The following is a 14,917-nucleotide window of genomic DNA, read 5'->3' as shown; positions in this document are numbered from 1 at the left end:
CCCACGGGCAGAGGAGCCTGGCGGGCTACAGTCCATGGGGTGGCAAAGAGACACGACTGAGCAACTAAGCACAGGCCTGGGTGGGCAGCAAGTTATTTCCAGCCCTCATTTTTCAACATTCCTTTCTCTATCCACACTATGTAAATAGAAGCAAACAAGTCCTTGCTGGAACAGGCCACGAGGCGAGTGTCACTGTCCTGTCCACTGGACCAGGGACAGCGCTGCTGCCCCCGGCGCTCTCCCCACCCCCACCCCTCTCCGCCAGCAGGGGCCAGCTGGCTCTGCCTGACCTCAGCTCTGCTTGGATGGGAGGCAGGAGCAGCAGAGGACTGTCTCTGCTTAAACAGTTTTTCTGACATATAATATTTATCAGCCACCGATAAGATTGATGGTGAAGCTAAGTCCATGCAACATACAGGCAATAAAAACAGACAGATAAAACAAGCCCACACTTACCCAGACACAGAACTCACCCTACCCCAGTTTTGGGATGTCAGTGGATATTAATAAGAATCTGCTAAAAGAGCTACTGAATTAACACAGTTTATGATACTTTAATGGCTTCTCTGGTGGCTCAGTGGTGAAGAATCCATCTGCCAATGCAGGAAAAGCAAGTGATGTGGGTTTGACCCCTGGGTCAGGAAGATTCCCCTGGAGAAGGAAATGGCAACCCACTCCAGTATTCTTGCCCGGAAAATCCCATGGACAGAGGAGCCTGGTGGGCTGTAGTCCGTGGGGCTGCAAAAGAGCTGGATATGACTTAGGGACTACACAACCACAACAATAATACTTTAATAAATACTGTTATATTCCTAATTTAAGCTTAAATTGGTACGACTTAAAATATTTTTTTGCTAATTATAGGGGGGCCAGAATCAAGGAGAAACAATCTTATGCATTTTAATTAATTGAAGTCTCCAATTTAAAATGTATAGCATCAGATTCCTAGGTTTAGTTGAATCTTAGATCTCAGCCATGTTAGATTTTACTTTCCAAGTCATTTCTCCTAAGATTCAAATTTCTGGGTGGCTTATAATTTTAACTGGGTGTGTAAGGTAGGGGCACTGCTTATCTGCCTATGCTCAGTGTTTAAGGTTTGGCTGGTTTATTTGTTTTAAAGACAGAAGGAATCTGAGAGTGGGGGAAGGCAGGACAGGTTGCTATTTGTTTTCAGATGAGGATTCTGAGGCCTGGGGGATTCACTAAATTCCCCCAGGGGAGGAATAGCCTAAGGACTCAGGGCTAAAATTCAGGTCTCCTCTCTCTTGCCAAGAGGCAGGAAGGAAACAGGTGAGGGGCCGGGAGGACTTATCACTAGAACATTCCAAGGTCAAAAGTGAGGAAAGGAAAAGAGTCTGCTTTTCCTGAGTAGAGATTACTACCACCTGTCAGGAATGTCAGTACAAGCAGAACACAAAAGGCAGCCCGCCAGCAGAGAGAAGCTGTGCGTGGTGCTCACCTCAAACCTGGCCTTCTTCCTAGATCTTGCCGGGTGACCAGACCGCCCCAGGTCTCCCATGGGTCTGAGCATCAGTCCTGAACACCCTGCCCGCTTCCCAACCCACTGCCACCTCCCATGTCAACCCATTACTAGTGAAGCATTTGGTGGCCCAAGTTCTGCTGCGTGAGACCTCACAGCGCCTTAGAGGACAGAGAAAACCTCTCTCCTTTCTCACCATCCGTTTTGCCCTGGCCATCACCTCAGACCTCGTCAAAGAGCAGAAGTAGCAGAGGAGGATGCCCTGTTCTCGGGGGGCATATGGTTTCCCTGAAACACACAAGAGTCAGAGAGCAGAGCAGAGCATCGAGGAAGTGGGAGGGGTGGCCCATCAAAGCCTCAGGGAGCGGAGGAGGCGGGGCGGAAGTGGGCAGAGAAGCAGGAGCGGAACTAAGTACCAGCTCCCCTGATATTACAGAAACCTCTCTGGGAGAGTCCCATATCCTCAAAAAACCAGCCTTAAAATTAAGTTCAGACTTTTGCATCTGCACTTTGGAATTGCTCCCAAGAACCGGAAAGAGCTGCCCTGCCCGCCCTCCACAGTTAACACGCTCAGAGTGAATCCTCCTGCCCGGATTCATTTTCTCAACCAAGAAGCTATATAAGCAAATCGCATACCCTGAGTGCAGACCGCTACCTCCCCAGCACCCAGCAGCTGCATCCAGCCTTCCTGGGCGGGCGCTTTGCTGGCCCCACTGGACCCACACCAGGTGCCTGGCGCCCAACCTCGGGTGCAAAGCGGTCTGTCTGCCCCCTTGGCAGAGCCACTCCCAGGCCCCCAGGACAAGCAGGCGGAGGACAGGAAGATACATCCAGAGGGGCACCCAGCACACTGCCTCAGGAACCTCGCCCCACTCACCATCAAGGCAAGCTTCAGGAAGACACCATGTGTCACCTGTTTGACCAGCCTCAATAGAGATGCATGTCCTTAGAAGCCTGGGGTCTCACTGCCATCTCTATTGAGGACCCCGTCGCTTCCTTCTGAGCCCTGAGTCCCAGCCACGCTCTGCTCTAGGCATCAGGGTGTCCTCAGAGAAGGACAAGACCCGGCATAGGGCTTGGCCCTGCCAGAACGTGGAACCCACACACTTCCGGTGAAGATCTCCCCTTGGTAATATCTCACACACCGCTCAGAAAGGAGGGGACTGCTTCCCCCAGCTGGACACCCCTCTATAAAAAAGTGTCAGATGGGGGACTTCCCCGGTGGTCCAGGGGTTTCAGGATCTGCCTGGCAGATGGGGGACTTCCCCGGTGGTCCAGGGGACTCAGGTTCCATTCCTGATCCAGGGAGATCCCACAGGCTGAGGGGCAACTAAGCCCACGCGGCCCAACTCCTGAGCTCGGGCACCACAGCTAGAGTCCGTGTGACCCAAAGAAAGACTCCACGTGCCGCAACGAAGCCCTCGCGTGCCGCAACTCAGACCCGATGCAGCCAAAATGAATGAATAGTTTTTAAAACTCTTTCAAATTAAAAAAAGAAGTGTCTGATGGAAACCCAGTCACGGTCAGGAGGCGGCATGGATGCTCACTCTTACCAGCAGCCCTTCTCGTCACTGAACGCACGGGCGTCCTGAAGCCCAAGATAAGCAGAGCGACACAGGACCAAAAACGTGTTTTTCATACAGTAGGTTTTCTTATTTTCCTAAGCATGCGACTTCAGCCAAACACATCGCTCTCTGGAGCCTCCTGGACTTGTTCAAATGGTGGCTCGGCCACTAACTAGAAACAGAACCTCCTGCAAGCTCTTACCCATCCCTGTGCCTCAGTTTCTCCAAGTGTAAATGGAGATTATCAGGACCAGCCCCTCTGTGAGGGCCAAAGCAGTCAACCCATGTAAACCTCAAACAGTGCCTGGTACGAGGCAAGCACCCCACGAGCGTTAGCTAGGATGATCAAGTGAACCAAAGTTTATTTGACCACCTGAAAATCCAAAACACTCTAACAGACAGACATCCTTGAAGCAAAATGGGTTCTTGTGTGTGTGTGTCTCCTGAGATATTCTAGCTGTAGAACACTGGGTCAAGGATAGGCATGTTTCTAAGGTTTTTCAGTAAACTGTACTCAAGAAGGACATATTTACATAACAGGGCCCCCAATCTCCTTCCAGCAAGTCTTGGAAGCAGTTAGTGCCTATAAATGGGCTGTTCTGTGTTGACTTCTGCTGGGAATCCGGCATCTACCGAATTGCCCTCCGGACCCACAGCCTGGAGATGCCGGCGCAGCGTGGGGGTCTTGCTGTCAAGCCCTCAGCAAACTCAGGTGCACACACCTTTGCCAGCCTGATGTGATTTTCCCCTGGAGGGGGGCTGGCCACCACACACACCCTAATCCTAGGGACCCCAATCTAATGCCCAAGTCTGAGCCTGGGGCAGTTTGCCAGGGCTTTAAGGACACTTAAAGTGTGAAAAACACACAATGCGTTCCCCATCCTCAGGTGAAAAGGTGACACCATCCAGCAACAGAAGCTGAGCAGCCAGAAATCACAAAGGGATACCTGGGTGCCCAAGGAACGCCCCGGAGTGGGACCCAGACCCACCTAGGTGCCCAGGGCTCACCTGGCCCAACATCGATGGGGTTTGAGCCAGGCACCCTCAGAGCCTTGTACCCATGTGGAAATAATTCTAAGGTATCAATCAAGCTTACAAACTGCTAAAACCAAACCACGTTCCATCCTCTTGGCTCCAGAAAGACACCCCAGGACTAAGGTCAGGTCTAGAAGGTGCCCAGCAGAAAGAGCTGCCCCTAGCCTGGCCGCCTTCTCTTTCCACCCACCCCGGGCTCCAGGCTCCACGCCACCCTGCAGGGGCCTCATGCACACACCCGAGGACACCCTAGCAAGTGTGTGTCCACTTCCACTAACACCCTGCAGCCTTGCCACACTGCTGCCCTGGACCCGGGTGGACACACCCACTGCACAGTCTGTCAGGGGCTCTGGGAAGAGACCAGCGCAGGCTGTATGCGGGCTGGTTACCACGTGTGCAGGAGATTCCAGGATCCTCTGGAGTGTGGTCCAGAGACTGGGGGGCGGGGGGCAGTCAGCAAACAGCAGGGGACACAGCCCTTGGCCCGACCCCTCATTCTGGTGAGACGCACGGGGCAAGGCCCGCCTGGCCATGGTCCGGGGGCAGTGCAACCACTGAGCCCATCAACGCTGTCCCAGGAGGGGACACCCTGCTCTTCCAGGCTGTGGTTTATTCTTGCCATGTGGTCAGTTCACTGTCAAAAATGTATCTCGGCCAGAACCTCAGAATCAATTCACACCATCATTTCTATTGTTGGTCACATTTCAATCCATCTAATAACTTTTGAACTCGCACAAATGCAAGCTGTAGGGGAGGAAAAAAGAAAGCAAGCCAAACAAATTAAAACTTGCTTGGCCATGAATCAGTTAGGAGATTTATTTTTCATAAAAAAAAAAATCAGGGATAGGTGACACAGAATGGACTGAGAAGCCTGGTGGGCTTCAGGCTATCGAATTGCCCTCCGGACCCGCAGCCTGGAGATGCCGGACTAAGAATTGATGCTTTTGAACTGTGGTGTTGGAGAAGACTCTGGAGAGTCCCTTGGACTGCAAGGAGATCCAACCAGTCAAGGGGTCACAGAGTTGGACACGACTGAGCAACTTCACTTTCACTTTCTTTCATCCTGTGATGTTGGAGAAGACTCTTGAGAGTCCCTTGGACATCAAGGAGATCAAACCAGTCAATCCTAAAGGAAATCAACCCAAAATATTCAATGGAAGGATGGATGCTGAAGCTAAAGCTCCAATAATTTGGCAACCTGATGTAAAGAGCCAACTCACTGAAAAGACCCTGGTGCTGGGAAAGATTGAGGGCAAGAGAAGGGGGCGACAGAGGATGAGATGGTTGGGTGATATCACCAACTCAGTGGACATGAGTTTGAGCAAACTCAGGGGGTTACAGAGTTGGACACAACTTTGCAACTGAAAAACAACAATCCACAGTGAGTGACAGGTACAGGAGATTCATTTTTCCTTTCACTTTTGTGTACATTTGAAAATTTTCACAATTAAAGGTTAAAGGAAAGTTTTGGAGCCATGCAGCCCCCACAAAAGAAAAGTTATGACCAACCTAGACTGCATATTAAAAAGCAGAGACATTACTTTGCTGACAAAGGTCCGTCTAGCCAAAGCTATGGTTTTTCCAGTAGTCATGTATGGATGTGAGAGTTGGACTATAAAGAAAGCTGAGTCCCGAAGAACTGATGTTTTGAACTGTGGTGTTGGAGAAGACTCTGGAGAATCCCTTGGACTGCAAGGAAATCAAACCTGTCAATCCTTAAGGAAATCAATCTTGAATATTCATTGGAAGGACTGATGCTGAAGCTGAAACTCCAATACTTTGGCCACTTGATGCAAAGAACTGACTCCTTGGAAAAGACTCTGATGCTGGGCAAGATTGAGAGCAGGAGGAGAAGAAGAGGAGAGAGGATGAGATGGTTGCATGGCATCACCGATTCGATGGACATGAGTTTGAGTAAGCTCCAGGAGTTGGTGATGGACAGGGAAGCCTGACGTGCTGCAGTCCATGGGGTTGCAAAGAGTCAGATACAACTGAGTGATTGAACGGAGCCCAAAAAAGAGCCTGGCAAGACCTGAAATCACATTCCTCCCAGTGAGTTACGAAAAGGCTGGCAGAAGCACACACTAACCTGGCCTGCAATTTTGTTGATATTATGAGGAGCAAACCTGCAACCAACCGGGAACGGCGTCTGCAGGAGCCACCGTCCACCAGGCCGCTGTGCCCCCACCCTGGGTCACCGGCCAGGAGTCCGGAGCCCCCGCCAGGCTCTATCTGAGCTCCAATCCTCACCCAGGAGGATTCATTCGACTCTCTCAGATGCTCTCAGGCAGGTCAAACTTCAAGTCACGGACCAAATAAATCCAGGCCACGGAGCCTGACGAAGGGGCCAAGGCAACCACTCAGACAGAGCCTTGCTGGGCTCCACGGCTGAGTGTCCAAGTCAAACAAGATCTGACCGGGTGGCCTCTATGCAAACAGCGGCAGCAGGGAGAACCCAGGCCCGTGTTTACACAGAACCTTTCCCCTCAGAAGCTGAAAGCGATTTCAGGACACTCATTAATTAGCTTAATTAAATCTCACGGGGCTCCTGCCCACCCTGCTCCCGGCTGCCTGTTTCACTCGAGCATGGCTGGGGGATGCAGAGAGGCGGGGCTGCACACCTGGCACACATGTGTAAACACATCACAGTCACAGGCCACCCTTCCTGGGGGGCTGTTTGGAGAACACGGGACTTTGGAGCCTTGTCACTGGCTCTACTAATGGACGAAACTCATGAACAACGCACGGTTCCCTTCATCTGGTCCAAAGGAGGATGTCTAAAAGGGACAAAGAAGACAGCAAGCACTTTTTGTCCCAGTATGCAAATGAGAGAACATCTGTATGCTAATTGTGGACCACGGACCCAAGGGAATTGTTACAGGCTCCGGCTTTGTATCGATATTTGAGAGGCCCTTGGAAATGGCACCCCACTCCAGTACTCTTGCCTGGAAAATCCCAGGGACAGAGGAGCCTGGTAGGCTGCAGTCTATAGGGCTGCAAAGAGTCAGACACGACTGAGCGACTTCACTTTCTTTCTTTCTACTGCCGAATCAGGTCATCAAGAAAATGCTATAAAAACCTTTGAAATTGGTGCCAACATGTTAGGCTTTTCTGCCTCTGGAATGCCTGTTCCCGCTGATCCATATTAAAGAAACATTCTCAAATCTTTTAGAAGCTGGAACTTGGAAGTTTTCCTCACCGGGTGGCAGGCCAGGTCGCCACCCAGGTCATGTTGGCATAGAAGGACTAACCCAGAAATCATCAGTTTTTCCTAAACTCAAAACCTAAGTCAAGCCCTGTCTCCGCAATACCTGAAAACATTAGTGGAAAGCCTTTTAAACTTATGACCCCGAGGCCTAGGATGTGCTCTAAAGAGCTATGCTTTCGTCCGGCCCACATCCCTGTAAAAGTAGCGGTGTGTACCCGCCACAGAGCTGCACAGACTCCAGGGCCACTCAGTAAACACCGAGAAACCACTACCCTGTGGGAATAAACCACTGACTTGAGTCTGCTTGACCTCTCACTCCCTGGGGAGACTCATCAAGGGAAACCAGAGCTGACCTGAAGAGGAAGCCTGAACCTCATGGAATGGCCAAGGTTCCACCACCAGCTATGCAAGCTGCCACAGCTGCACTGCCCCACACAAAAGAAGAGCCTTCATCTTTCCGGCAGGGTGCTGGGGGCGAGGAGAATGAAAGCACTCTTAACCTTATCCAGGGAAGCAAAAAGCTAGACCTTTGGAACACAGACGGGCATTTTAAGTTCAGATCCAGTCTATCCCATTGTGACATACTTAGGATGCTCTAAAAGTCTGAGACAACTTTCCAGTAACAGAGGCTCCTACAATCGTTCTTGGGACCAGCCACATTACCCAATGAATGCCTTTTAAAAATAGTTTCACTTAATGTAAGAAAAGGTCTTCCCTCGTGGCTCAGACAGTAAAGAATATGCCTGCAATGCAGGAGATATGGGTCGATCCCTGGGTTGGGAAGATCGCCTGGAGAAGGGAACGGCAACCCACTCCAATATTCTTGCCTGGAGAATTCCAGGGACAGAGGAGCCTGGCGGATTACAGTCCATGAGGTCACAGAGAGTCGGACACGACTGAGTGACTGACACAAAAAAGACTTCAAAAATTAGGCAGTCAGTCCAAAGTCTACTGAAAAATGAATGCCAGACAAACGTGGACTGCACGTGAGCTGAGGCCGCATCCATTGACTTCACTACTTCCTCTGTTCTAGAATCCAGAGACTTCTAACCACCAACACAATATACATGATTTCAGCCCAAACCTAATTTCCAAATGGAAAATACGCATTATACTACTTTCATTAATCATTTTAAAATCTTCACTTTTGAAAAAATAAAGCCTTTTTTATCCTAGTGGCTTCAACAGTGTGCTAAGTCACTTCAGTTGTGTCCGACTCTTTGTGACCCTATGAACCACAGTCCACCAGGCTCCTCTTGTCCATGGGATTTTCTAGGCAAAAACACTGGAGTGGGTTGCCATTTCCTTCTCCAGGGGATCTTCCCTACCCAGGTATTGAACCCCAGTCTCTTACATCTCCTGCACTGGCAAGCGGGTTCTTTACCACTGGAGCCATCTGGGAAGCCCAGTGGCTTCAAAGGAACTCTTAAATATACAGGAACTCTCTTAAGATTGCTGTAATCCAACTGACGAATATTTTACTCTCTTTGATGAAGCGGTAGTTTTGTACCATGCAATTAATCTCTCAGCTCTGACAAATGTGGTATGAAGTAGACATTTAAAATGGAATGGAAATTTCTGTGATTTTTTTTTTTCCTCAGACCTTAGCAAATGACCAAACTTGGACTTTTCAGGCTAGAGTACAAATTGAAATAATCTGATAACAATTTAATCCATGCTTTACTGCACAACTTATGGTGCTGACACTACTGGAGACATGGTTTTAGTAACCGAGTGACTGAAAACAAGCCAGATAACCATATGTTAATAAAATGATTAAGGAAGTGGAAACAGAAGAGACGGTCCTTCCAAGACGTAGACTGAAGAATCTAACTGCAGAATGGATGTGTACAATGTGAAAAAAAGACTAGAGTCAATTATAAAGTGTGGTGGGGTAAGTGCACTGGTTATCCACCTAAAGGAGTAGAGACCCTCCTCTGCGCTTGAACTAAAATGGACTGGAATGGGTGAATTTAACTCAGATGACCATTATATCTACTACTGCGGGCAGGAATCCCTCGGAAGAAATGGAGTAGCCAACATGGTCAACAAAAGAGGCCTAAATGCAGTACTTGGATGCAATCTCAAAAATGACAGAATGATCTCTGTTCATTTCCAAGGCAAACCATTCAATATCACAGTAATCCAAGTCTATGCCCCAACCAGTAACGCTGAAGAAGCTGAACGGTTCTATGAAGACTTACAAGACCTTTTAGAACTAACACCCAAAAAAGATGTCCTTTTCATTATAGTGGACTGGAATGCAAAAGTAGGAAGTCAAGAAACACCTGGAGTAACAGGCAAATTTGGCCTTGGAATACGGAATGAAGCAGGGCAAAGACTAATAGAGTTTTGCCAAGAAAATGCACTGATCATAACAAACACCCTCTTCCAACAACACAAGACAAGACTATACATGGACATCACCAGATGGTCAACACCAAAATCAGACTGATTATATTCTTTGCAGCCAAAGTTGGAGAAGCTCTATACAGTCAGCAAAAACAAGACTGGGAGCTGACTGTGGCTCAGATCATGAACTCCTTATTGCCAAATTCAGACTTAAATTGAAGAAAGTAGGGAAAACCACTAGACCATTCAGGTATGACCTAAATCAAATCCCTTATGATTATATAGTGGAAGTGAGAAATAGATTTAAGGGCCTAGATCTCATAGATAGAGTGCCTGATGAACTATGGAATGAGGTTCGTGACACTGTACAGGACACAGGGATCAAGACCATCCCCATGGAAAAGAAATGCAAAAAAGCAAAATGGCTGTCTGGGGAGGCCTTACAAATAGCTGTGAAAAGAAGAGAAGTGAAAAGCAAAGGAAAAAAGGAAAGATATTAACATCTGAATGCAGAGTTCCAAAGAATAGCAAGAAGAGATAAGAAAGCCTTCTTCAGCGATCAATGCAAAGAAATAGAGGAAAACAACAGAATGGGAAAGACTAGAGATCTCTTCAAGAAAATTAGAGATACCAAGGGAACATTTCATGCAAAGATGGGCTCGATAAAGGACAGAAATGGTATGGACCTAACAGAAGCAGAAGATATTAAGAAGAGATGGCAAGAATACACAGAAGAACTGTACAAAAAAGATCTTCACGACCCAGATAATCACGATGGTGTGATCACTGACCTAGAGCCAGACATCCTGGAATGTGAAGTCCAGTGGGCCTTAGAAAGCATCACTACGAACAAAGCTAGTGGAGTGATGGAATTCCAGTTGAGCTATTTCAAATCCTGAAAGATGATGCTGTGAAAGTGCTGCACTCAATATGCCAGCAAATTGGGAAAACTCAGCAGTGGCCACAGGACTGGAAAAGGTCAGTTTTCATTCCAATCCCAAAGAAAGGCAATGCCAAAGAATGCTCAAACTACCACACAATTGCACTCATCTCACATGCTAGTAAAGTAATGCTCAAAATTCTCCAAGCCAGGCTTCAGCAATATGTGAACCGTGAACTTCCAGATGTTCAAGCTGGTTTTAGAAAAGGCAGAGGAACCAGAGATCAAATTGCCAACATCTGCTGGATCATGGAAAAAGCAAGAGAGTTCCAGAAAAACATCTATTTCTGCTTTATTGACTATGCCAAAGCCTTTGACTGTGTGGATCACAATAAACTGTGGGAAATTCTGAAAGAGATGGGAATACCAGACCATCTGACCTGCCTCTTGAGAAACCTATATGCAGGTCAGGAAGCAACAGTTAGACCTGGACATGGAACAACAGACTGGTTCCAAATAGGAAAAGGAGTACCTCAAGGCTGTATATTGTCACCATGCTTATTTAATTTATATGCAGAGTACACCATGAGAAACGCTGGACTGGAAGAAACACAAGCTGGAATCAAGATTGCCGGGAGAAATATCAATCACCTCAGATATGCAGATGACACCACCCTTATGGCAGAAGGTGAAGAGGAACTAAAAAGCCTCTTGATCAAAGTGAAAGTGGAGAGTGAAAAAGTTGGCTTAAAGCTCAACATTCAGAAAATGAAGATCATGGCATCCGGTCCCACCACTTCATGGGAAATAGATGGGGAAACAGTGGAAACAGTGTCAGACTTTATTTTGGGGGGCTCCAAAATCACTGCAGATGGTGACTGTAGCCATGAAATTAAAAGACCCTTACTCCTTGGAAGGAAAGTTATGACCAACCTAGATAGCATATTCAAAAGCAAAGACATTACTTTGCCAACAAAGGTCCGTCTCGTCAAGGCTATGGTTTTTCCTGTGGTCATGTATGGATGTGAGAGTTGGACTGTGAAGAAGGCTGAGCACCGAAGAATTGATGCTTTTGAACTGTGGTGTTGGAGAAGACTCTTGAGAGTCCCTTGGACTGCAAGGAGATCCAACCAGTCCATTCTGAAGGAGATCAGCCCTGGGATTTCTTTGGAGGGAATGATGCTAAAGCTGAAACTCCAGTACTTTGGCCACCTCATGCGAAGAGTTGACTCATTGGAAAAGACTCTGATGCTGGGAGGGATTGGGGGCAGGAGGAGAAGGGGACGACAGAGCATGAGATGGCTGGATCGCATCACTGACTCAATGGACGTTGAGTCTGAGTGAACTCCAGGAGTTGGTGATGGACAGGGAGGCCTGGCGTGCTGCGATTCATGGGGTCGCAAAGAGTCAGACACAACTGAGCGACTGAACTGAACTGAACTGAACAAACAAGAGAGACGGTGCAGCTGGACACCAGTTGTAAGCCTGTTCTCCAGTGTTCAGGTTGAAGTTCCAACAATTGTACCTGGTTTTGCTCACTTTGGTATTACCTGGCCTTCCCTGTGAATGGTAGACACCAAACAAGGGGCCCAATGGCTGGTGATTCCAAGAAGCCACACTCTGTACACCAATACAGAAACAGCCACCGGATGTCAGGCAGTGTTGTCTGTCACCCTGGCCAAGCAAGTTTCTTATCCTCTCCAGGCCTCAGTTTACTCCTCTGTAATATGAACAATATAATAGCCCTTTTGCAGAACTATGAAAATTAAATGAGATAGTCTCTAAAGCCCTTGACACAATGTCAGTGTCAAGACTTGCCGGTCTTGACAGAGTTGAAATACACAGACTTGGCAACTGATGCTGCTGCTAAGTCGCTTCAGTCGTGTCTGACTCTGTGTGACCCCATAGATGGCAGCCCACCAGGTTCCCCTGTCCCTGGGATTCTCCAGGCAAGAACACTGGAGTGGGTTGCCATTTCCTTCTCCAGTGCATGAAAATGGAAAGTGAAAGGGGAGTCGCAACTATCTAAGGTCAAATCCAGGCTTCCCCGGTGGCTCAGTGGTAAAGAATCTGCCTGCAATGCACAAGACAAGGATAGGATTCCTGGGTTAGAAAGATTCCCCTGGAGAAGTAAATGGCAACCCACTCTATTACTCTTGCCTGGGAAATTCCATGGACAGAGGAGCCTGGTGGGCTATAGTCCAAAGGGTCACAAGGAGTCTGACACGACTGAGTAAACCCAACAACAAAGTCAAATACAGCCACTACAGGGTCATCCGGTCGTGTATTTGCCTCCAAGTTCTATACTTCGCGGGACTGACGCTTCTCAACTAAGCAGTTAGTTGAGGCCAAGGTGCCATCAGCTGTTTATCTGGCGTCTGGGTTAACGGTGTTTTGTCCTCATCCCCTCCAGGGGCAAAGGAGGCCATCGCAGAGCAGTGGGCATTCCCTGTTTCATCAACAGGTGCCAAAGAGAAACAGCGCCAAGAGCTTGGTCAGGCCGGCTCCTATGTCAACCCTCCCGGATGGTCACGAATGTGGAACGCGTCCCGAGGGAGCGCGGGGCAGAAGAAGCCAGAGGCGGCTCTCCATGAGTGACCCGCCCGCCTGCAGGCGCGCAGATGGCAGACCCCGAGGGGGGACCGCTGGCCGCCTGGCGCAGCCGCACGTGCTCTCGGGCGTGCCGGCGCCACTTCATTCAAACAGGCCCCTACCGGCCACCCCGCGCGTGCGACCCCCACTCCTCGGCCGCCTCCGCGCCCCCGGGACCGCTCAACTCGGGGAAGGGAGGTGCCCCGTATGCCTCGGTCTCAGCACAAGAGGCAGGCGCCCTCCCCTTCGGGCACCTCCCCCCGAAGAGGACGGAGGAAGCGGCCCGAGCCCCCCGCGCCGCTGCGGAGTCGCCTGACCCGGGCAGCACCGCCTGCCACACTCACCGAGCGTGGCCACCGTGCCGGCCTCGAAGAGCAGGCAGTCCCTGCGGCCGCGCGCCTCCAGCAGGACGCTGCTTTCCCCCGAGGCCTCCAGCCGCCGGAGCAGCCGCAGCGCCTTGCTCAAAGCCATGGGCGCGCGGCCCGGCGCAGCTCCCGGAGCGCCCGCAACTTCCAGGAGTTTCACTTTGCGTCCCCGCCGCGGGCCGGGCGCAGGCTCCTCCCAGCCGGTTCCGCGGCCTCCGCCCGGCCCGCCTCCGCCGCGCCCGCGCGCGCCGCCCCGGGCAGGTGAGGGCGCGCGGCCGCCTCCCCGTCGCCCCGCCGGCTCTGCCGAGGCGCCGCGCTCCCCCCAGCGGCCGGGCCGCGGCTGGGTGGGTGGGTGGGGGGCGAGCTCCGGGCAAGATCGGGGGGCTGATGGGGGCCAGGAGCGGAGGGGAAGTGCTCCCCCGGTGGGCGGCAGCCGGGGAGGAAGATTCCACACATTCCTGGACGCGGAGGAGGCTGCCGTCGGCGGGGCGCCCTGAAGCTCCTGCAACGTTACGGGACGCCCCGCGGCCTTATATGGACCCGCCGGGGCCTGGCGGCGCCACTAGGCTAGAAACTGCCAGGCCCGGGCCCTCCGCAGCACTCCGGAGTCCTCCCCAGTCCCGTCCAGGGCGCTGCGCCTCCCTCTCTGGTCTGCTTCTGCGACCCTGGGCGAGTCGCCTGTCCTCTGTGACTCAGTGGCCCTAAAGGGTAAAGCGGGATTAGAAAGTGTACTTGCTTCATAACGTTGCAGGGGAAGATGGAGTTAATTCGTACAAAGGGCTTGGTGCACGCCTGAGGAGCGGAAAGTGCTCCATCCATGATGCTTTTTACTAGCTTTCTGTTCAGAGGGTCCTGCGGCCCACTGTCCGCACCAGGCAGAATTTGGGTAGCGGGGAGTCAAAGGTGGGTTGTCTCTGAGACACTGAGCCCCTGATCTCTGGACCTGACGCTTACCGTGGGACCTTGACTTCTCTGAACCTGCTTTTCTCTCTTATCAGATGGTGAGGGTACCTGCCCCAGAGGCTTGCAGGATGGGCGTGGAGTCATCGTTCAGAGGAGCTGAACACTCTGGGAGTGGCAAGCAGGGCAAACTGTGAGGTGCTGATGGTTGCAGGAGTGAGAGTGAAGGGCCTTTTCCCTCCGCCTTGCAACCCCTCCTCCCACTCTGCTGAGTGTACCGCCCTTGACTTCATGGGGGACACTTCACTCAGCCAGTATATACTCAGGCTGTGGACACCAGCATGTATCCGTGCATCCCCCATTAGGACATGTGGCCCATCTAGGATGACTGGCAGCTAAGGAACAGGAAGTATGCCCCTCTGGGCACTGGGTTTTAGCCCGGGTGTTGGGACTGGTCTTGTAGGGGAGAGGAGAGGGCAGGGGAGAGGGCTTACCTGGAGTCACCCTTTGGGTGGGTTTGGGGGTTTCATTTCCTTTTCC

The 14,917-nt window shown here is 50.7% G+C and overlaps 1 protein-coding gene across 3 annotated transcripts in view; it reads right to left on the bottom strand.

Moving 5' to 3' along the window:
- Window positions 1-13,662, bottom strand: part of SYNJ2 (synaptojanin 2) — a 110,684-nt gene extending 97,022 nt beyond the window's left edge. For 2 of the 3 annotated variants that reach the window (XM_061428419.1, XM_061428421.1), the window contains exon 1: window positions 13,457-13,661. In XM_061428419.1, the coding sequence (XP_061284403.1) occupies window positions 13,457-13,583 (127 nt within the window). In that variant the 5' untranslated portion in view covers window positions 13,584-13,661. Of the gene's footprint in view, window positions 1-13,456 lie in introns of all 3 variants that reach the window. The other variant, XM_061428422.1, reaches the window with a different exon arrangement.
- Window positions 13,663-14,917: the final 1,255 nt, after the last annotated feature.

Source organism: Bos javanicus, chromosome 9 (assembly GCF_032452875.1).
Source record: "Bos javanicus breed banteng chromosome 9, ARS-OSU_banteng_1.0, whole genome shotgun sequence".
Classification (NCBI taxonomy): Eukaryota; Metazoa; Chordata; class Mammalia; order Artiodactyla; family Bovidae; genus Bos; species Bos javanicus.
Note: the sequence above shows the minus strand (reverse complement) of the source record. Positions and strands in the feature narration are given on the sequence as shown.